General features: G+C 38.1%; 1 protein-coding gene across 7 annotated transcripts in view; it reads left to right on the forward strand.

The window, feature by feature from the left end:
* Positions 1 to 206: 206 nt before the first annotated feature.
* The window catches only part of GRIA1 (glutamate ionotropic receptor AMPA type subunit 1), a 237,883-nt gene continuing 214,503 nt past the window's right edge, over positions 207 to 23,586 (forward strand). For 5 of the 7 annotated variants that reach the window (XM_039335751.1, XM_039335750.1, XM_039335752.1 and 2 more), the window contains exons 1-2: positions 208 to 563; positions 2,398 to 2,535. In XM_039335751.1, coding sequence (XP_039191685.1) covers positions 482 to 563; positions 2,398 to 2,535 — 220 coding nt within the window. In that variant the 5' untranslated portion in view covers positions 208 to 481. Of the gene's footprint in view, positions 564 to 2,397; positions 2,536 to 23,586 lie in introns of all 7 variants that reach the window. The other 2 variants (XR_005555835.1, XM_039335753.1) reach the window with 1 other exon arrangement.

Below are 23,586 nucleotides of genomic sequence, written 5' to 3' on the forward strand. Positions count from 1 at the left end.
AAGGGGGGGGGGAGGAATCCTAAGTAAGCAGGCTGCAAAAATATTTTTTTAAAAAAAGGCGCAAGGGGGAGACTCTGGTCTCTTTGCTGGTGAGGTAGAACAAGGGGAGGAAAAGGAGCTGGATGGAAAAGAGAGTATTCTGTGTGTGTGAGAGAGTGTAGCTGTGCGTGCATGCCTCTGCGGGAGGGAGGCAGGGAGGGAGGGGGGAAGGGGACTGTGGATGAAGAAAGGATTTCTCTCTCTCTCTCAGAGCTCAGTTAAACCTGCTGTCAGTTGGTGTTAAGGGAGCAACGAAGCATTCGATTCCCAGCGAAAGAGTGGCACAGCAATATAGGAGGGAAAAGAGGGAACCAAAGACAGGGAAAAAAAGAGAGAGAAGAAAAAGAAGGAAGGAAGGAAGCAAGGAAGAAACCAGAAGGGGGGGAAATACCAAAATCTATGCTTGGACCTGGGCATCTCTCTCGCCAATGCAAAAGGGAATATGCAGCACATTTTTGCCTTCTTCTGCACCAGTTTCCTAGGGGCAGCGTTGGGGGTCAATTTCCCCAGCAACATCCAGATCGGTGAGTCTGAAAAATGATGGCATCTTGGTGGCATCTTCCCGCGGGGAATCGATGTTGCTGCGTGTACGAGAATGGGAGAGAGCGAGATATAACCCAGCCCTCGACTTGGCTCGCGCAGGGGCCTCTGCGTGGATTATAACCGCGTTCACAAGGATGAGTGGGAGACCCCCCCCATACTGGACTTTGGGGGGGAGAGGGTACCTGCCTTCTAAGTGCTTCTAAAAGCACCCCCTCTTTTTATTCTCTTTCTCTCTCTCTCACTCATTCTTTCCTGCATGTGGGACCACTTTGCAATCTCTTCCCCCGCTCCGGGGGAGGCGGAGGGTTTTCGGGGTCCCTGGAGGGGGGCGACCGCCGACGGACGTCGAGTTTGGCGTTGCTCTTTGTTGCTGCTGCTAAACAAAAGCGGGGCAACGTCGCCAGGAAGCTGTTGCAGCGACCTGCAGTCGCTTTCCCTCGCCTTCCCACTTGGGATCTCAACCCTCCGTCCCCTCCCTCGGACAAAATCCGGCGCGGGGCTGGTTTCTTTGCCTCGCACCTGTCCCGGCGCTTTTATTGCAGTTTTCCCTCCATTCCCCAGGCTGGGGCCATCGCGCCTCCCACGTTGCTTCCACGTCTGGCTAGGAAACAAAAGGGTGAAGCTAAAAAATGAGCAGGCTTCCTTGGCAACCACGCCGAAGTGGGCTTCTGATTTATTTATTTATTAATTGTGCGGGCGCACAACCCGGTTTTTTTGTTTTTGTTTTCCTTGCACGCTGCTGAACATGCCCAAGCAGCCTCTCTGGTATCCCCCTGCCTCCCCGCCCCCGGTGGACTTGGTACACTTGATGCTTCGGACTTCAATTTCACTGCAGTTCCCGCTACCGGTCGCCGTTTTTCGGCCGTTTGGTTTTATTCCAGCCAGCCATTCCTGCTGGGCCATCCAACGGACTCGAGTCCAACAGATTACGAAACGGTGCATTCCCGAAGCCAATTGCCCGAACGGAAACGTTTGTGTCAATGGAGTAATGGCTTGGACCCATTGGGACATTTAATAATTGCTTGCAGCTCGAATCTCTTGTCCCTATGAGCAGGGTTTTCATTGAACAGCAGGCCTCGGGACACCAAGAGCTTGGGTGGTCCTTCTGGTTACTTCCTTAGGCTATGTAACATCCCTTATACAGGGCATCTCTTGGAGAACATGGCTTAATGGTGGGCTCTTCTCTTTTCCCTCGCTGGCCAAAAGCAGGAGTTACTCGAGAACGATGGGAAGATTTGTCCTTTGTTTATTCTTTTAGTTCAGCAACAACCTGTTGAAGAAACATCCGCTCAGCGTGGTTGGTTGAGGGGGAGGGAGTTGGCCATTCGTTGCTGCAAAAAGCCTCAGTTTCAGCGTTTAGAGTATTGTTAACTCCCGGTTTTCTGCAGCATCGATCTTCATTTATAAACCTAATTGGGGATCTCGTATCTTTGGGGTTATGAAATAATCCGGATAAAATGGAATATTGTACCAAAAGCTCCTACCAAAATTCTGCCGTTCATCTTTAAGACTCCCTGAGGCTGAATCTGGACTTAATAATATTTAATAACATTGATGAGAAGTAGATTGGTTATGCCTAATTAAAGCTCCTCCTCCCAGTGGTTTGGGGAACTCCATTCTATGATTTTTATTTATTGTTTGTTTTTTAGCTACAAGAAATGAATATGGCTTTCCTTCTTGTCAAAGTGTTTGGAGAAATTTTGGCCACTGTCTTTTGATAACCATTAAGTGTAATCACTGCAATTGTAGAATAAAGTTCGATTTCTGACTTAATGTCCTTTATTATTATTATTTTTCCCCTTCTTTTTGCCTTAGGGGGATTATTTCCTACTCAACAATCCCAGGAACATGCAGCATTTATGTTTGCATTATCTCAGTTCACAGAGCCCCCCAAGCTGGCTCCACAGATTGATATTGTGAATATTAGTGACAGTTTTGAAATGACCTACACCTGTAAGTAAAGGCTAGCTATTGGCCAACCTTTTGCTCTTGCTTGACTGCTTTCTTAACCTGCTTGCTTATCTTTAAATTAAAACCTCCCAGCAAGGATTTTTTTTAATGATAGGTGCTTTTTCCCTTCCCTTTTTAAAAATAATTTCAAAAATTATGCTATTTCATTGTTGCAACTGATTTTCATCAGTTCTCCCTTATAATGTGACTTATGTCTATTAACTTGCAATTTTCTAAATGTGTGAAAATGACAAAAAGTAGAATTATATAAGTATTATTTATAGGTATACAACATTTTAAAAATATCCAACAGTCGCCTAAGAACATAAAAGCACTCTTCCACCAATGAAAGTTTGATGATAGGTCTGAAGCAGACATTCTTTGATCTTGAGCAGTTTAAATATTTCTGAGACTAAAAGTGGAATATTAAAGCTTTTTTTTTAGCAGTATAGGGAAGATATTTTTATGGTATCAGTAAAATGGAAACCAGTGTTATTTAGATTTTATTTATTTATTAGATTTTTTTTATCCCGCCTTTATTACCTTATAGGTAACTCAAGGTGATGAACATATATAATACTACTGCCTCCTCCTTTATTCCCCACAACAAGAGGGATTGGCCCAAAGTCATCTATTTGCCTAAGGCTGGACTAGAACTCACGGTCTCCTGATTTCTAGGCCAGCATTTTAACCACTACACTATACTGGCTTTCCTATATTTTGCAAAGGTGACTATCAGTCAGGACAATCTAAAATCTAAAATCTTTGCTACTTGGGTTTAAAGGTTGTTAGATTGTGGTATGTTCACCACCTTGAATTACTTATCAAGTAATAAAAGTTGGTTTAAAAAAATCTAATTTATTAAATAATTTAATATTTTTCTGCTCAGAAAAAAAGATTTGATATGATAGTATAAGGATTCTTTGAATTATTTCTCTGTTCTATGTTGCATGAAGAATCAGAGACTCAAATTTTAATTTAAGGGGTCATTTTCATCTTCTTTTGGAGCTTACAGTACCTGTTGCTCCTTTCAATGGTCTGGAAATCAAATGTCCTCGGTCTTTTTTCTATGATGCTTAGACTGCTGAATTAATAATCTCCAGCCTCCCATCTTTCAGTGGTTATAGATTTCTTTGTATGAGTCTTTTGTTAATATGGGGAAATGTTTGCTTATGTGGATGAAAGAAATTTATTTGCAACTTCTTGTGTGTTGTTGCTACATTTCCAAGTGGTAGATTTAGATCATATTTAAAATAGAGAATAAAATAGAAAAACGACTGTGGCGTGAAGGTGAGAAATGAACCAGAACTGTTGACCTTGGCTAGACCCTGTTCTAACACATTATTTTAATGGATAAAGAAAATTAAGGAAATGATTTATCATATCAAAGAAGTCAAATGAATGCCCCGAAAACTAGATGTATTTTAATGGGACAATGTTGATGGAATAGCTGGTAAAAGATTGAAGAAGTTAAATACCAATATATTTGTATGTATTATTAGACAAGGGTCTCAAAGTTAAATGAGACAATTGTTATTCGGTTGTTTAATTTCTGGATTTAATTTCTAGATTTAATTAATAGTGTTGTGTTTGAGTTCACATGTGCTATCAGTTGTAGGGGTTGGAATTAATATACAATCAGTTGTAGGGATTGGGGTTAATATATAATAGTAAATTCAGCTTAATGTTTCAGGTCTCTAATTGTGGCTAGGTTATCAATAGAGAACTGAGATTGTATCCCAGTGGTAAACTGTAAGCAAACATTTTTCTTCTCTCTCAATTTTAAGGGAACATTAACTCCCAGTAGCTTTATATTAGAGCTCAGTTTTATGTAGAACACTTTTTCCTAGATGACCCATGAAAGTTAATCCATACCATCCTGTTGCACTGAATCTCATTTTTCCCTCTTAAATTAAAAGCTTCCATCATTTTGCTCTCTGTGGGTTGTAGGCAATTGTTGCTTTTCACAAACATGAAGACTACATTTGGGCTTTACCATTTCGGTTTTAAAGCTGTATCAGACAAGGTCTTCATCAGCATGATACTCATACAGATTCATTTCCTATGAGCGTTGACAACAATAGGGAATCTCGTAATTCCTTTTAGGCAGTGTTTATACAAACTCTAGTTTCTTTGGACAAATGTTTCATTTCAGAATGTGACTATGGCAGATGAAAGCAAGCATTGTCGTCATGGAAATGTTTCACGTGTCTTGATTCGAGAGTTGTTGGTATTTCTGTCGCTGTTATTTTTTGTTTGTTGCTCTTGTGGGCATTATTTATCTCCAGATGTTTTTATAATGCTGGTTTCGGCTATTCATAATTGAGTGTTTGATTGTTCTATCAAAAATTGGAATGGAATTGAGTTTAAGGGCGAATATGAGACTGGCATTCTATATTTGTGGATTATTAAGATTGCTTATGGGGCTGGCCTACCAGCATTTGCAAACGGCACTCAGAATAGTGGTGTGGGAAGAGAAGTATTAACCTTTTATCCATTTGTCTTTTCTCTTGCAATCCAAACTATATTATTTCCCAAGCTCACAAGCCTAGGAGAATGGTTGTGGAGGACTTGAGCATTTGCAGAAGAGATTCAGCTGGAATAAGAGGAACATGCAGCTGTCTATTCAATTCTGGCTTCCAAAAAGTCCTTCCTGGACCTGCGGTTATGGGCTTAAGATCACCCATTTTGGAGGATAACCTTTGAAAGGAAATACCCTGCAATCTTGAGCAAAGATTTGTTCTTGCACAAATCATGAATTTGCATAAATCATGAATCCTTTCAGGATATTAGCTGCTAAAGCACATAAAACTGTAAATAAGGACTGGAGAATTTAAAGTTGTCGTGATAGCCTACAATCTAAAATAAAAAGAATTTTCCAGTGTTTCCAAAGTGCAATGGAGCTAAGTTATAGTTTGCCAAATGAAAGGATTTGAATGTGTGAGCTTTATGCCTAAATGTAGTCATTTTTCATGGAATATTATAGTAAAAATAGAGAAAACCCTGTAGAACTATAGCGGTGGGTTAATTTGCTTAATTTCTCATTGATCTCTACCACCTAATACAATAAACACAACTAATTCCAAACTGGAGAGGACCATGTTAGGTATTTCTTATCAGGTAGTGATAAATGATGAGGACTTTGTCAAGAGAAAAACGTGTCAGCATCACAAACATTAATCGAGGTTCCTATCATCTTAGCACTGAATACTTTTTGCTAGATGGAAGAATGTTTCAGTCATATTTTCCCTCTATATTTAGAATGTAAAGAAGTGAATAGAATTTGGTATATTCCAATCAAATTCAGCAAAATGTTCACCATTGCTGGTAAACTGGCATCTCTCTCCCTCTCCCTCTCTCTCTCCCCTTCCCTCCCTCTCTCTTTCTCCCTGCCTCCCTCCCTCTCTCCCTCTCTCCCTCTCTCTCTCTTTCTCTCTCCCTGCCTCCCTCTCTCTCCCCCTCTCTCCCTCCCTCCCTCCCTCTCTCCCTCCCTCCCTCTCTCCCTCCCTCCCTCCCTCCCTCTGTATAAACAAACAAACATGGATTACTCAGTAATAACAAACAGAATTGGAAACGACATACAGCAGAACAATTGTGTGTAGGCAGAACCAGAAATAGTGATAGATTATTGCACAGTTGCCATGCCACCATTGTTAGTGAAATAAAGCAATAACAGTAAGTGTGTATAAATTGTAGCTATTTATGCAATAACACTGACTACTGCTTCATAGTAAATGAGCCTGGCATCAATTATAATTGATTGCAAACATTTATCTCTCTTTTATATTGAAAAAAGACGATTACAAGTCATATGTTATTCTGTGGTTGAAATAGCTACTGTTTTCAGATATTACATATTTATCCCACAAAAGTATAACTTCCAGCAGTATAATAGGAACAGAAAGAAAGACAACCAAGTTACAGTAAGATTTATTTGACAGGAAAATAGATGAGAGAGAGACAGTACCATTTTTTTAAGTATAGAAATATTAGGAACTCGGCATGGGAAATTACATTGCACAGTTTGCCAGTCGTTACATAGAAGATGCCTAAGCAAACAAGATATGGCAGTCATAACAGAAGGCCACTATGCCAAATGATAAATGAAATGGACCCGGGAAAAGCATCTTATATGAAAAATGGGACTGAGCAAAAATGTAGAAACAAAATAAGTTAGGATTAGCTTACAAGTTGCATGAGTATCAAACATTAATTTTGTTTATAAGCTACACATGAGGTATGAAATCTAGCCATTCACTCTGCTAATGCTGTCTCATTGATTATCAACTGAACCAGCTGCATCTGTGCATAAGAGCTATCAGTGGCCTTGTTAGAACGAGCCTTTATGGGGGAAAAGATTCAACTGAGTATTTTCTCCAAGCAATCCAAGAAGGCCTGATCGTGACACAGGTTCTTGGCTGACTTTGCTAGTTCTTAATGAAGAAGAGAAATGCTAAAGTATAATTGGGATTCAAAATGGCATTGCTCCACAGTGTAGCATCTTGTTAGAATTTCCTTTGGGAAGCATGAGTTTGCTAGCAACATTGATGCAATTTTCTCCATTGGGCAGGATGTTGCATTGTAAGTATGGACGCCGTCCTGCACGTGAACTTCTTCTGTACATTTTATACATGTAGTACGATTCGTTCACAATAATATGTAACAATGTTTAATATCTTTGTGCATTCATTACATAGGGTGACGGTTCGTTTTCCGAGCTTGAGGGTTGGTTTACAAAATTTCGTTACCAGGCTAGGTAACATTTATTACATAGCATTTTCCTGCTTTTTAATACTTTAGGACCTCTGTAGTCTGTAATAGTAATAGCATGATTAATTAAACATAAGCTTTATGGAACAATTTCACTGATAGTAGAGAGTATCAAACATACATTTGTGAGTTTAGATCTTCTCACAAAATATGAAGTTCTATGTCATTACTGTAGCTATAACCGTAGCAATGAATGAAAAGTACTCCCAAATTCTTTGGGTGCAAATTAGAGTTCAGTACGCTTTGTATGTATATACTGAATTCTTCAGAGCAGCTGCAATCATTTCTCAGAAATATGCTTATAAAATTCTGACCATTTGTGATGTCCTATAGCTGCAGGTGTTCTAGGAGACTATAAAAGGATGTGAAAAAAAAAACTCTGTTATTGTTCCCTGAACAGTTTCTTTTATTCAGTTAGTTAATTATTTATTCAGTATTACACTGCAGTTTGCCAATGTTTCTTTGGAAGTAAAGGGAAAAAATAAGATAGAACTACTTGGAGAAAATTTTGTAGAGGCTCTAAAACCCAAGAAGTAATATTGTAACTTTTTGTATTTTAGTTTTCAGAACATGATAGACCACTGATTTGAACCATCACTTTTTGAGGAGATGAAAACTAAATAAATAGATTAAAACAATAGTCTATTGTTTTAAAGCAAAATGGCAAGTAGCAGATTCAGCAGGAGCGTGTTCATTATAGACTCATTCATGAAGCTCCTCTTCCTATCACGTGCCCTGAAGGACCTAATATCTAGTGATTTCACCTGATAGCTGAGTTTGATTGTCATCATAATATTGTTGTTGCAAGGAATAATTAACTCAGTTTTATGACTAAGCAATAATGCTGAAGCAGTGTTTGATGGGCCCTGTAATTGGAGCAGTATAAGACACAGAACAGGGTAATATTTTGGACTCTTTAGTTGCTTCGTTTTATCACTGAAAATGTTTGCTGGATTGCTTGCCTGAAATGCAAGAAATAGTAAATCAGATTTGGGTTAGATCTTAAACAATGATCAATTCATACTTTAGGGGTGCAGAAAGAGGTCTCCCTTTATTACAACTGGCAGATATTTCCTTTCTTTCACAGGCAAAGATGGACCGATTTCAATCTTTTAACATCTACTTAAAAATAAATAAATCTACCGCCATAGCAATCTGTGAACCAGATGGGTTTAGGTAAATGGATATACATTGAGAATTAAGGTACAAGCTATTTCTAAATACATGCTTAATCCAGGAATTTGTAAGGAGTATCAGAACCAAGAATGCAACTAATTCCTCACATAATAATCCAGCCTCATTTCCTTTCTGTTATTTTTTCCCAGCAACCTAAGTTAGGATGTGCTAGCTTTTAAACTATTGCCAGATTGGATGTACTGAAAATCATCTGGAAATTTATTCATAGATCCAAACTTGGTTTTTGGCCACCTATATGCTAATCGCCGACATTTAGTACAACATTTGGTCTGGGATGGAGAAGTGTTGTCTAGTTGCTGAGTGGTTATGCAGAGAATTTTTTCTGTAGAATACATCAGCCCCTTACTTGGGCTCCAAAGCTGTCATGTAACTGCAAGAAGTAATCGGCATGAATATTAATATTTTCAATTGCTGATCTAAATGTATTGCAATTAAATAATTATTATGTGTTGGATTAAAAAAATTCTGTTGATAAAGTGTATATTGGTCGCTATTTCTCCAAATGGCACTGTTGTCATTTATTCCACAGGTAATCAATTAAAATGCAGTTTTGTAATTAAACCTCCCTGAATTCAGTCGTACGATACTATGCAAATTTCCCGTGTTCTATTTGTTTATCCCAGGAGTGCCATAAAAGCAACTGAGATGCATGTTCCAAATATTGGGTTGTTGCACACTGTTAGGCTGTTAAAACCCATTGGATCTGAGGTGCTCTGAGTGTGCAGGATTGCAGCCACAGTGGTCTAAGCAGCATAGACACTACTGTAATCAGAACAATGGCTGTTCATCCAAAGCCAATCTTCCACAAGTGAGGAAATTCATCCGCTACTGCAACCGTATGATGTGGACCAGTTTATTTCAGTTTACAGTATTAATGTCTCAATTTAGATAATAATTTTATTACTGCAAAAGCAACAGAATAGCAGATGGCAACACTAACCAGAGTTTGCTAGGCTTGAATGGGACAGGCTTGGGACAGGAAAGAACTTGGATAGGAAGCCAGGACTGTAAGCTAGCCTGAGAAGTTGAAAAACCTGCTAGAAGAAAGCAATGACAAGCCTGCTGTCTTGCTGCCAAGAAAACTACATGGATGTATCAAACTTCAATTGAAAGAGACTTCTTACTTTTTAAACTTTTGCAAAGCTGTTTTTAGACAGTGCTGTGAGCCACAGAAGGACTTTCTGTTAGGTTCTAAATCGAGTGTGTACTACAAGTGCTGCATCCTGTGTGAAAGCTCTACCATCTGTCTTGGAAGAAGGCTCTGTTCTTTCCTTCCAAACATCCAGCCAGGAGATGCATTTTCTTAGGAAGAAAAAAAAGAAGACACACTGCAGTTTGGGAGGTTTTGCTTTCAGATCTGGTTTTTGAACAATCGATGTTTCAATCAGAATAGACCTGGAAAGGACCTTGGATCTCTAGTCCAACCCTGCTAAGCAGGAGATCCTATACCATGTTAGATAAGCCTCCAGTGATGAAACACCCACAACTTCTGGAGGCAAGCTGTTCCACTGGTTAATTGTTCTCACTATTAGGAAGTTTTTCCTTATTTCCAGGTTGCTTCTCTCCTTGATTAGTTTTCATCCATTGTTTCTTGCCTTCTGGTGCTTTGGAAAATAAGTTGACCTCCTCTTCTTTGTGGCAGCCTCTCAAATACTGGAATTCTGCTATCATGTCACCCCTAGTCTTCCTTTTCTCTATACTGGCCATACCCAGTTCCTACAACCATTCTTCATATGTTTTAGTCTCCAGGCTTTTAATCATCTTAGTTGCTCTTCTCTGCACTTTTTCCAAAGTCTCAACATCTTTTTTGTAAGATGGTGATCAAAATTGGATGCAGTATTCCAGTTGTAGTCTTACTTTTATAACAAAGAGGTTCTGACATAGAAAAGTAGGGATTGATGCAAAAAATAATAATTCTACACATATCACCAAAATTAATATTCCCTGGCAACTATAGTATATGTGTATCATCATCAACCAGATTTTTTTTCTTTACAAGTGGACATATCTGCCTTAACACAGCAAACCACTTAGCAAAGTCACATTACTCTCTGAAGAACAATGGAGGCGGAACATTCAGATGTTCCACTCGGTTGACAGGGTACATGAAGACAAACAAGGGCCAAGTGTGCTGCACTTTGTTGAAGAGAAGTCGGGCTCTGCTTTGCTTTGGATAGGTGCTTTGATCAAAATATTAACAAAATAAAGCACTGCTCCAAAGCTCTGCAGGGGTCCAAGGTATGTCCTGTTAAAATAGTTAAAGTGAGGCTAGAAATGCCCATCCATGAGATATGAGAACTATAAGCCTTCCCATACTGTAAAAGAAAAAATGGCCTCCTGCTTGAATATGACACTTCTTCCTCTACCTCTTCTATTTCTCAAAATAGTTAGATCCCAAATTATCCAATCAATCTTTTGTTCTGACACTGGGATCTGGGTATGGCTGTGGCCATCTCATGATGCTACTAAGGACAGAAAAAGAGAACCTTGAAGAATCAGATTGCCTGAGAAGGTTAAATGAGTTGAAATAGTTTTCCATGATAGTAATCCAGCATCTTCTAAGCACCACTCAGTTAAAGGAGAAACAAAACCTTGTGCTCTATAGCAGCCTCCCTTTGTTTGCTTAGTGCAGCAGTCATTCCTCCTCACGCTGATTCTGTTGCTTCAATTTTCTCCATCCTGCTCTTTAAAATCTTACTGACAATCATTTTTAACCGCAAGGTATTTTTTCTTCCTAATTTTTCCCAGTATGCATTTTATCCTGAGTCATTGAAAACAATTCTGCTCCCCATAACTCAGATTGGTTGCAAGAGAAAAGGAACTGGGGTATAAATCCAATTAATCCAAATAAAGATTGATTTCCTGGCAGAAATGATGGTCAGGGGAAAAGTGAGGAAGCAATATACATACAGATTACCTGGACTGTACTTTTTGTTACTCTTTTGGGGTGACTGAATAAATAGATGTGTCTCAGGCTGAAGACATGCTAAGATTAGTTAGTAATATACGGCCAGTGGCAGAGATCCTTAAATGGGTGGTGACAGTCCAGTTAATAATTGAAGTCTTGGCATTGTAATTGAGACTGATGCAGGGAATAAAAGGAAATGTTTGTCATGATCTGAATACATGGCACAGAAATGCAGTTAAAACTGATTTTTGGCATGCTCTGAGTCTTTTGGTATTTCGTTATCTTTTCTGGGTAAGACCTGCTAAAACAAACAAACAAACAAACAAACAAAAAGGATATCAAATTTTATAAAGAGGCTGGTTATTAGAGATTGGGACATTTCTGTTACACCCTTCTAGGTTTTGTGTAGCCTCAGCAGTTGGCAAAACATCACTGAACTAACCTGAACCTGAAAAATTAAGCAGGATTTCTCACTGGATGGGAGATGACAGGGAATCCTAGAACTCAAGTTAGACTTGAAGACATAAACACCTCTCAGAAAAAAAGCCATGGCAATCCAGTATTGTGGCCAAGAAAACCATATACACATGCCCAGGGAGTAATCGTGAATCAAGCTTAGGACAAAGAAATCAAAGAAAATGTATTTATTTATTTTAATAATCCTAGGACACCTAGAGAAGTTTCTTTGTTTTCCCCTTTTGGAGGAGAACCAGCCAGAACTTTCAGAAGTTAACTGCCAATAACCATCAGTTTAGAACATGGCTGGGAAAACTGGTTCTTCAGCTACCCATCATCTTTAAAAGTTGACCATAACAGTGAGTTTGAAAGTACTGGAAGTTCAATTTAATTTGGTAAAAAACAGAGTCCTTGCAAGATCATTCTGTCTTATGTCTTGGCAACCAGTTGCTGAGGAGGGAAGACAGAAGAGCAAAGGGGGTATCAGAAAGAAAAAAAAATTGAATAAAAGGTCAGGAGAGGGAAGGGAGCACAGCAAGGAAAAAGCACTTTGGATGCTAATCAACCCTCAATCCCATCTCCCATCCCCAAATGAAATACATGCAAAATGCATGCAAAATATAGCATAATAACTGGGGAGGAACAAGGGTTGGAAATAATAAGGAATGCTGTCCTTTTTGTGTTAAGACCCTTTCCCATATATTGATGCAATAGTTTTGCTTAAATTTCCGTTTACAGAATTAAAATTGTTTCTCCATTTATGTGAATGCCATTGCTAAATGAGATTCGCCCTTTCACTTTCATTCTAAGTGATGCATTCTTCAACTCAATGACACAGTAATTCAGTCAGTTCAGTCCGTGCCAGTTATGAATAGTTGCTACATGGCACACTCTAGGGCTAGGCTATATAATTGGATGAATAAATTTAACCACAGTTTGAGCAGATAAAATGTCTGTAATGCAAAGAATGACTATCTAACCCATCAACTCCAAAAATAATAAACATGAAGAAAATAATGCCTTCTAAACCATGGTGGTAGTAAGAAGTTTTATTGTGTTATAAACATTATTGACCTGAAAGGAAAAGTTTTGGTGTGTAGTAGATGTGGATTCAGGCTTAAGATTCAGTCCTGCAAATATCAGAGCTATGGTCCAAAAGTGTTAAATTCCAACAATTCTTGAAGTTGCTGTTGTATTGCAAGACCAAACATGATCCTGTCATGTTCCTGATGATGTCAGGAACATGACAGGATGGTGTTAGAGAATATTGTCTTCTGAGTCACCCAAATGGGCCTTTGAATCATCACCAATCTTCCTTCCCAGCTCCCTCCCTCTCTTATTTTTATCTTTCTAAGTGTTGGTGATGGTTTTCACACCTTTCTTGCTATTGGGATGATGCTACAGCTGGAGGTGCAAGAAAATGTGGAAAATGGAGGAAAAGCAGGGAGGAAGTGTAGGGTGGATCCTAATTCTATTACCTTTAAACCTAAATCAGAGTTAGAATTGTATTATAGCGAGCATTATAAATCCTCCATATTTCAAGGAATAGGAATTTCAGTTCACAATGTCTGCCATCCCCTTAGCTATAACTCAGCATTGAGATGTCAGATTCATAAATTAATCATGCTCCTGTTTATTCAAAAGATAGTTCAATTGAGTTCGGTGGGTCTTACCCCCAGGACGATTCCAATTTACTCAAGCAAATTTCAATTTAAATGGTACTATATATGTGAATATTTTATTATAAAGAAAGAAGCACTATATAAGGATTAAACCTGAGGTTTGTGATGGTGTTGTGTGTGGAGGGGGATATAAAATTTCAATCAACAATTGACAACTATCATGATGAAAGAAATAATTTCATTACAAAAGTGAAAGCTATCACTTTTTGTCCAGACCCAATTGATCTGTATTAATAAAAACAACACAGAGTAAACGGTTCAGCCATGTGTAATCACAAATATCTATATGTACAAATAATGTCAGACTGGCTTGCTTATCATAAGCTCCTCAGGATGCTGCATAAATTTATAAAAATTTTAGTCTTTCAGACAGAGGCAGCACCATTGATAGACTGCAGTAAATGCTGAACAGAGCATAATTTGCTGAAAGGCAGAATATCCATTTTAAAAAAAAATCCAAGCAATTGTCACAAATGGAAATACAGAAAAAAAGTATTTATGCTTTGTGGAAAAAAATAGATACCTAGCTGTTCATAAAATTTCATAAGTTATTTATGTGTATGTCCTATGAGTACGTGTTATGTGTTTATATATTGATATGTCTGATATGTTTTTGTTTATGAATGTAATGTATTAGCTACTCACACTTTTCAATCTAAATATATCAGTGGGTTATGGCAAATAAAAATTTGCCTATTAACATATTTACATAACACAACAGGTTATATAATATAAGCATTTAGATAAATTCTTATTGCTATAAATAAGCTTTTAAGCAAACAATAATTAATACAGTGCTATGTAGTCAAATTTTAAGATACAAGGTCTAGGATTATTCTTTCTGTGTTTTTATTTTTTTCAGTGTTCCAGTATCCAAGGGATACAATTTATTGGTGCATGGTTTGTGCACAATTATCCACATACCAATCTCTATATAAAAATCTATTTTTATAAGCTTTATTATTAAATAAAGGTTCCTTTATACCAGCACAAAGGAACAATATTGCAAAAATGAGTTGTGTGGTATAAATGTTAGAAATTCCTACATAAAATAATAAATAATAAATTAAACATTATTTTGCATATTTTAAAACACTGCTATCATAGGGGAGGACAGCATCCTTAGCCTTTCTCAGGGTAGAGTATTTCACTCAGCACAGGAAAGCTTTTAGTGTCATTTGAGCGCTGTTTGATCATAGAATCATAAGGCTAGCAGGGATTTGGAGGTCTTCTAGTCCAGGGGTAGGCAACCTCGGCTCTTTTATGACTCATGGACTTCAATTCCCAGAATTCTTGAGTCAGCTATGCTATGCTGACTCAGGAATTCTGGGAATTGAAGTCCATGAGTCAAAAAAGAGCCGAGGTTGCCTACCCCGTTATAATCCAACCCCCTGTCTGAGGCAGGAGTCCTTATACCATCCTGGACGAATGGTTGTCCAATCTTTTCTTGAAAACTTCCACCAATGGAGCACTCACAACTCCGGGAGGCAAGCAAGATATAGCTGTGCAGCTTTCAGTTTTAATTTTGAGCTTTTCTTCTAGCTTTTTCTTTAGCTTTGCTCCTATGCTTATTTTTTGTCTGGTCTTGAATATTTTTCAGTCTCAAAGTTTCAATTCCTGATTCACATTAATCCTGGCATGTATGTATGTGTATGTGTATGTATATGTATATGTGTGTGTGTGTGTGTGTGTGTGTGTATATATATATATATATTAATATTACCAAACAAAGAAATGTGAGCACCAGGGAGTGCTAAAAAATTTAATAAAATTTAGTAAAATGTCAATAAAATTACAATAAAACCAATAAAACACCTAGCTTTCGTCAGCAACTGCTGACATCATCAGGGCTCAAACTGCTGACGAAAGCTAGGCGTTTTATTGTAATTTTATTGACATTTTACTAAATTTTATTAAATTTTTTAGCACTCCCTGGTGCTCACATTTATTTGTTTGGTTTTAAATATGGATATACCCAGGTATCATATTTTTAGTGTAATTATTAATATATATATATATATATATATATATATATATATATATATATATATGTGTGTGTGTGTGTGTGTGTGTGTGTGTGTGTGTGTGTGTGTGTGTGTGTAGTGTATATACCCTACACTCTATATACCCTGCTCCTCCTTGAAAAGGAGGACACTGTTAAGAGGATAAAAATGTCTGGAGGTCTGGAGGTGGCACCATTAATGTCTTCATGGATGTTGGTGAAATCTTCCAATATAAGATGAGTTTGTAGGGTGTAACAGTCAAATCTTCCAAATAAATGACAATAAGCTTGTGAATGATTTTTATCAGAGAAAACAGAGCTATTGCCTTCAACCTTTGCTTGTAAAAAGCCTTGAGTCATCAGCCTCACCACTGATGGAAGTCAAATTTTTGACCTCATGGTTTTTTGTGTTTTTTTGTTTTTTTTTTGTTTTGCTACACTAGCAAAGGTTTCCATATCTGTAAGGCTGTAGTTTGGGGTAATACAGTATTATCTTACGGTTACACGTGATTAGCCATTCATTAATTCTATAGCTGAGATGAAGATAAGTAAATTCACAGCTTGAACATGACATAATAAATCCCAGGGAAAATCCATTATCCTGAGTATTTATGTAATGTGACTTCTGACTTTGGCAAAAGGACAAATACTGGATTTTTTATTTTATTTTATTTTGCAAGATGCCTGGGAAGCTAAATTCTAGGTGACTGGATATATCATTGAATCTATTCAGATGTAGGTCAATTCTCTGTAGATGTAAAGCAGTGTTCTACATTGTGGTTGAGAGAGAGAGAGAGAGAGAGAGAGTGAGTAGAAGTCTTTTTGAAATGTATATTGCAACAAATTGTGCAAGGTCTGTAATATACATGGTATAAATGTAGAATACTTGGCATAAAGAAAACACAGATAAAAATATTAATGTTTTGAATGAATTAATCCAGTCTGGGTCATCCCTTATTTTCTTAATGATTCTTTAGAAATATTGGCAAAATGGGTTTGCTAGTAATCTTACACCAGAACAATTGCAGATTATTCAAATGAGGGTTTAGTGAGTCTGAAAGATAATGGTTATTTTTCCTCAAAGTGTTCTGAATAAGCCAAAATAAGGATATCTGAAAGGTATGCAGAGCTCTATCTCCTCTATGCAGAAAAAACACAACTACAGCATAAGTGAAATACGGCATTTCAGTCTCTTTTTAAAGATTCCCAATAATCTAACATAGTATTTCTCAACCTTGGCAACTTTTATGATGTGTGGACTTCAACTCCCAGAATTCTCAGGCAGTAAGGGGAAATAAGGCTGGGTGTGGAATTCTGGGAGTTGAAATGACGCATCTTAAAGTTGCCAGTTTGAGAAAAATTGATTTAACATCTGTTGCCCTTGTAGAGAGTAGATTTAACAAGTAGAACACTCCACTGATTCTTTAGTCTATATTGTACTAGTATAGATTTATTTGGTACTGAAGCAACCACTCTCCCAAGATAATTCAAACAGAAATTTAAATTATCATTTGTTATTATCCATTTACAAACAATCTGTCTAACAATTGAAGCTCACTGGGCAGATAACCACATTACTACACACACACACACATACACACAAAGAAAAATAATAAAATGCATTTAACACAAATGGTATTGTAAAACATAAAATATACAGTTTAGAAATCCTTTTAATGATTACAGAATGATAAAAAAAGTCTGTGTAATCATTTGTCCTAGTATTAGATTGTGGGTATAATATTAATTATTACGGGCATTTCAAACTGATTATATGCACCATAGAAAGTAAACAATATACAGAACAGTGTGAAGAGAGCAAACTAAAAGGTCCAATTTTGCTGGGATGAGCTGAAAATAAAAAACAGGTTTTGCCTACTGGGAATTCAGGAAAAAAAAACTGTTGTATAGAAAGTGATTAATGTTAATGAACCTCTTAAAAGAAGCAATATATGTGAAACTGCAATCAGGATTTTGAAAGAATGAGAAAAAAATTACTCCAGGCTGTTAATCCCATGATTGCTCCATGATTGAATTTAGCACTACAGATAGTCCTCATTTAGCAACTAAAATGGATAAAGTCTGGCAACTCAGTCATTAAGCAAACCAATTGCTAAGTAAAACTGCAACTGTGCTTATGATCTTACTTCAGCTTCCTTTTGCTTTGCAACTTGCAAAGGTCATAAATGTGAGGATTGGGCATAAAATTACATTTTCATCACCATCTTAACTGCAAAAAGCCACTGAATAAGGCATTTGCTAAAAAAAAGCACTATCTATAAATCGTTGATCCGTGATTGAACTTAGCCCAAAAGTAAATTGTTGAAGATCTAGCAGATATGTATGCCTAATATAAATATATCAGTATAAATAATTTCAGGGACATGCATGTTTAATATATAAAGATATAAATGTTTACCTTATTTCTAGTATAGAGTATATGTGTTTGTGTGTGTGCATGTGTGTGTGTCCACGCATGCATGTATAAGGAATGTACATATCTAACATAAATATACTTTTGATTAGAAATATTCTGTACTCTAAGAATTCTGTACTCTATGCAGAGGTTTAATGAGTTATTCTTTCCAGTAAAAACATCATCTAGGTGCGGCTTCTATTTGCAGCAAATAAACTGTTCTTAGTTTCTTCTGTCTCAGAGCTGATTCCCTCAGAGATCTCTCTAGCAGGATCCCTCCCTCAGCTCTGATGGGGTTCACTTTAAACATAGCCTACAGCCAACTCGTCAAGGTGGGGGAGAGAAAAATATCCAATCTCAAAGTTTGAATCAGCATTTCTACATATATAGGAAGAAGGTCATACACGTACAAAAATAAGAATAGTAAGCTTTCGAACTTGGTGGGATGTGTCCCACAGGGTGCTTTTCTCTGAGAGAACATAATTTCATAAAACTGTCTGAGCAGACTCTTTAACCATGAAGTATTCTGTATCTCCAAACCACTGTACATTTTTAAACAAATACACAAACTTTCCCTTTTCCTTTGCAAAATGCTCATGGCAACAGCTGTTTCTGCATGTCTTACTTAGCCTGTTTTCTAACTCTCTTCCTAGTAATCCCTTTTTCCAAACTAGCCCATGTGAATCCGGACATACTTGTCTTCCATTTGATTCTTCAAATCTCCATCTTCCCTCCACCTGTAATCTGGTGATTTCTGCACTGATGAAATTTGCCAGCTTCTCTGTCATCAATGCTGGCTGAGTTACCAACTTATACTCCTATTTATTACTGAACAGTACTACAGCTTCTGGGTTACCTAGGCTTGGGTACCAATGCTGCATAATTTAGTGGTAGAACTTGTTCATATAGAAAGTTCCTTGGATTAATCATTGCTGTTTGTAGTTAAAGGGATTTTATAGAGCAAGAATTAGAAGAACCCCTCTTGAGATCTTCAAAAGGTGTTCTGTATGGTGTTGAACTAGATGACCATCTGGCTGTATGATTTCATATTGAAATAACACTGATCTAAGCTGCATAGCAGTTGAGTTGAGCTCAGTTAGATTTAATTGGGCTCAGTATGACATTTGAGCCAAGATTAATGGCTAAATTGTGGCTAAATTACAATTAATTATAATTTTACCTCAGTTTTCCCTTTAATTACTTTATCTTGTTGTTGTTGTTAAATGCGAAGTCGTGTCCGACCCATCGCGACCCCATGGACAACGTTCCTCCAGGTCTTCCTGTCCTCTACCATCTTCTGGAGTCCATTTAAGTTCACACCTACTGCTTCAGTGACTCCATCCAGCCATCTCATTCTCTATCGTCCCATTCTTCTATTGCCTCAATCTTTCCCAGCATTAGGCCCTTCTCCAGTGAGTCCTTCCTTCTCATTAGGTGGCCAAAGTATTTGAGTTTCAACTTCAGGATCTGGCCTTCTAAAGAGCAGTCGGGGTTGATCTTCTCTAGGACTGACCAGTTTGAACGCCTTGCAGTCCAAGGGACTCGCAGGAGTCTTCTCCAGTACCATAGTTCAAAGGCCTCAATTCTTTGACGCTCAGCTTTTCTTATGGTCCAACTTTCACAGCCATACATTGCAACTGGGAAAACCATGGCCTGGACTATACGCACTTTTGTTGGCAGGGTGATGTCTCTGCTTTTTAGTATGCTGTCTAGATTTGCCATAGCTTTCCTCCCCAGGAGCAAGCGTCTTTTAATTTCTTGGCTGCAGTCCCCATCTGAGGTGATCTTGGAGCCCAGAAAAATAAAATCTGTCACTACCTCCATTTCTTCCCCATCTATTTGCCAGGAATTGAGAGGGCCGGATGCCATGATTTTGGTTTTCTTAATGTTGAGTTTCAAGCCAACTTTTGCACTCTCCTTCTTCACCCGCATCAAGAGGCTCTTTAGTTCCTCTTCACTTTCTGCCATTAGAGTGGTATCATCTGCATATCTTAGGTTGTTGATATTTCTCCCGGCAATCTTAATTCCAACTTTTGATTCATCTAGCCCTGCCTTTCTCATGATGTGCTCTGCATATAAGTTAAATAGGCAGGGCGACAGTATACAGCCTTGCCGGACTCCTTTTCCAATTTTGAACCAATCAGTGGTTCCGTGTCCAGTTCTCACTGTTGCTTCTTGACCCGCATATAGGTTTCTCAAGAGACAAATGAGATGGTCTGGTACTCCCATCTCTTTAAGAACTTGCCACTATTTTGTTGTGATCCACACAATCAAAGGCTTTTGCATAGTCAATGAAGCAGAAGTAGATGTTTTTCTGGAACTCCCTAGCTTTCTCCATGATCCAGCGTATGTTGGCAATTTGATCTCTAGTTCCTCTGCCTCTTCGAAATCCTGCCTGTACTTCTGGTAGTTCTCGATCCACATACTGCTGGAGTCTAGCTTGTAGGATTTTAAGCATAACTTTACTAGCATGTGAAATGAGTGCAATGGTGCGATAGTTTGAACATTCTTTGGCATTGCCTTTCTTTGGAATTGGAATGTAAACTGACCTTTTCCAATCCTGTGGCCACTGTTGAGTTTTCCAAATTTGCTGGCAAATTGAGTGTAGCACTTTTACTGCATCGTCTTTTAAGATTTTGAATAGCTCAGCTGGAATACTGTCACCTCCACTAGCTTTGTTGTTGCTCAGATTTTCTAAGGCCCATTTCACTTCACATTCTAGGATGTCTGGTTCGAGGTCAGTGACCATCTCATTGTGGTTATCTGGGACATTAAGCTCATTCTTGTATAGTTCTTCTGTGTAGTTTTGCCATCTCTTCTTAATATCTTCTGCCTCTGTTAGGTCCCTGCCATTTTGGTCCTTTATCATGCCCATCTGTGCATGAAATGTTCCCTTCATATCTCCAATTTTCTTGAAGAGATCTCTGGTCCTCCCTATTCTGTTGTTTTCTTCTATTTCTTTGCACTGTTCATTTAAGAAGGCATTCTTATCTCTTCTAGCTATTCTCTGGAATTCTGCATTCAATTGGGTGTATCTTTCTCTTTCTCCTTTGCCTTTCGCTTCCCTTCTTTCCTCAGCTATTTGCAAAGCTTCCTCAGACAGCCATTTTGCTTTCTTGCATTTCTTTTTCTTTGGGATGGTTTTAGTTGCTACCTCTTGTACAATGTTGCGAACTTCCATCCATAGTTCTTCAGGCACTCTGTCTATCAGATCTAATTCCTTAAATCTATTTGTCACCTCTACTGTATATTCATCAGGAATATGATTTAGTTCATACCTGAGTGGCCTAGTGCTTTTCCCTACTTTTTTCAATTTAAGCCTAAATTTTGCAACGAGAAGCTCATGATCTGAGCCACAGTCAGCTCCTGGTCTTGTTTTTACTGACTGTATAGCGCTTCTCCATCTTTGGCTGCAGAGCACATAGTTGATCTGATTTCTATGTTGACCGTCTGGTGATGTCCATGTATAGAGCCGTCTCTTGGGTTGTTGGAAAAGAGTGTTTGTTATGACCATCGTATTCTCTTGACAAAATTCTATCAGCCTATGCCCTGCTTCATTTTGTACTCCAAGGCCAAACTTGCCTGTTATTCCGGTTATCTTTTGGCTTCCTACCTTAGCATTCCAATCCCCCATGATGATAAGGACATCATTTTTTGGTGTTAATTCTATAAGGTGCTGTAGGGCTTCATAGAACCGGTCAATTTCATCCTCTTCAGCACCAGTGGTTGGGGCATAGATTTGGACTACTTTGATATTGAATGGTTTGCCTTGGATTCGAATAGAGATCATTCTGTCATTTTGAGGATTGTATCCCAGTATTGCTTTTCCTATTCTTTTATTGACTATGAAGGCTACTCCATTTCTTCTGAGGGATTCTTGCCCACAGTAGTATACCTTATGGTCATCTGAGTTAAATTCACCCATTCCTGTCCATTTTAGTTCACTGATTCCTAAGATGTCGATGTTTAGTCTTGTCATCTCTTTTTTGACTACGTCTAGCTTGCCTTGATTCATGGATCTTACATTCCAGGTTCCTATGGAGAAAAAATCTTTGCAGCATCGGACTTTCCTTTCACCACCAGATATATCCACAACTGAGCGTCCTTTCGGCTTTGGCCCAGTCCCTTCATTCTTTCTGGCGCTACTAGTACTAGCCCTCTGCTCTTCCCCAGTAGCATATTGGACACCTTCCGACCTGAGGGGCTCATCTTCCAGCGTCATATCTTTTTTCCTTTTAGTACTGTCCATGGGGTTTTCATGGCAAAGATATTGGAGTGGTTTGCCATTTCCTTCTCCAGTGGATCACATTTTGTCAGAACTCTCTGCTATGACCTGTCCATCTTGGGTGGCCCTGCACGGCATAGCTTATAGCTTCATTGAGTTGCGCAAGCCCCTTCGCCACGACAAGGCAGTAATCCATAAAGGGGTTATCTTAAATAATATTATAAATATAAATATGACATTAGATTATCTCTGTTATTTCCTGATTCCAGTTTCTGGTCATAGGGATAGAACTTCTTGGCATAGAGCAAAATTAATCCACAACATCTCTCAGCTGCCATAAGTAAAATGGGGACAACGCAGAGTGGGACTGGCGCAATCTTCCTCTACCTAATGCAGGATAGCTGCAACCCCAATCGAGCCACCACCACCAGATGTATGACAAGTCAAACAGAAACAAACTTCTAGAAAGTTTTGAGTAGCTGGTAGTATTATTCACAGCTATGCACAAAGCCCCTCTCTGACCTTCTTGCTTGAACAGCCAAAACATCAGATGATGTAGGGAGGCTCTTAATGCAACTGCACAAGACCTCTAAGGGGATATGAGAACCTTTGAGAGAATGATTTTGCACAGCCCATATGGTCGACTACCAGAAATGTATCAGAGATGCTGATTAAATGGGTATGACGACTGGTGGATTGTGGCTAGCTATAATTTGCAATGACATCTGCTGAAGTACCCACGAGTAAACGTTTTGCCTATGGTTTATGCTAAGCCAGTGAATTATGCTAAACCAGGCAATAACTATGGACTTTTCTATATGTCACTCAGTGGAGCAGAAGAGAACATATCCTCCAAGGCAGTCAAAAGCTTGATAGGGACTCACATTTAAAAGGAAAGCCAGAATTTAATTTTAGAAGAGAACAATGGTTTTTGAATCTGCCAGCTCAGATTGTCACTATTTTATTAGTAGTATTTGAAAAGTTTACATGAAATCTTAGCATATTTGGCTCTCATGTAATAAGATAATTCTTCTGATGAATTAGCTTTTATCATGAGCCTCTGGAGTGGAAACTGAATGTTATTGATGTGTCTTTTTAAGCATATTCTTAAATGACAGCCTGTATTGCAAAGAAAGGTTCCCAATATCCCATGGTGTTAAGTGTAATTTCCTGAATTCAATGACCGCTATGAATATTAAACTTGATTTTTTCCCCTTTTTATTCCTACAGTGCTAATGAGATACATTTTTATTAGGAAATGGCAACTTCTAAAGAATTATATAGATTTGCTTTATCCTAATAAGTATTCATTTAGAAACCCAATTAGATCATGTATTATATTATCTTATCAGGTAGACCACAGGTATCTACAGAATTTTAGGAATATCTCCTATAACC

This window comes from Crotalus tigris, unplaced genomic scaffold (genome assembly GCF_016545835.1).
Source record: "Crotalus tigris isolate CLP2741 ecotype Arizona unplaced genomic scaffold, ASM1654583v1 scf7180000017658.5313226, whole genome shotgun sequence".
In the NCBI taxonomy this organism is placed as follows: domain Eukaryota; kingdom Metazoa; phylum Chordata; class Lepidosauria; order Squamata; family Viperidae; genus Crotalus; species Crotalus tigris.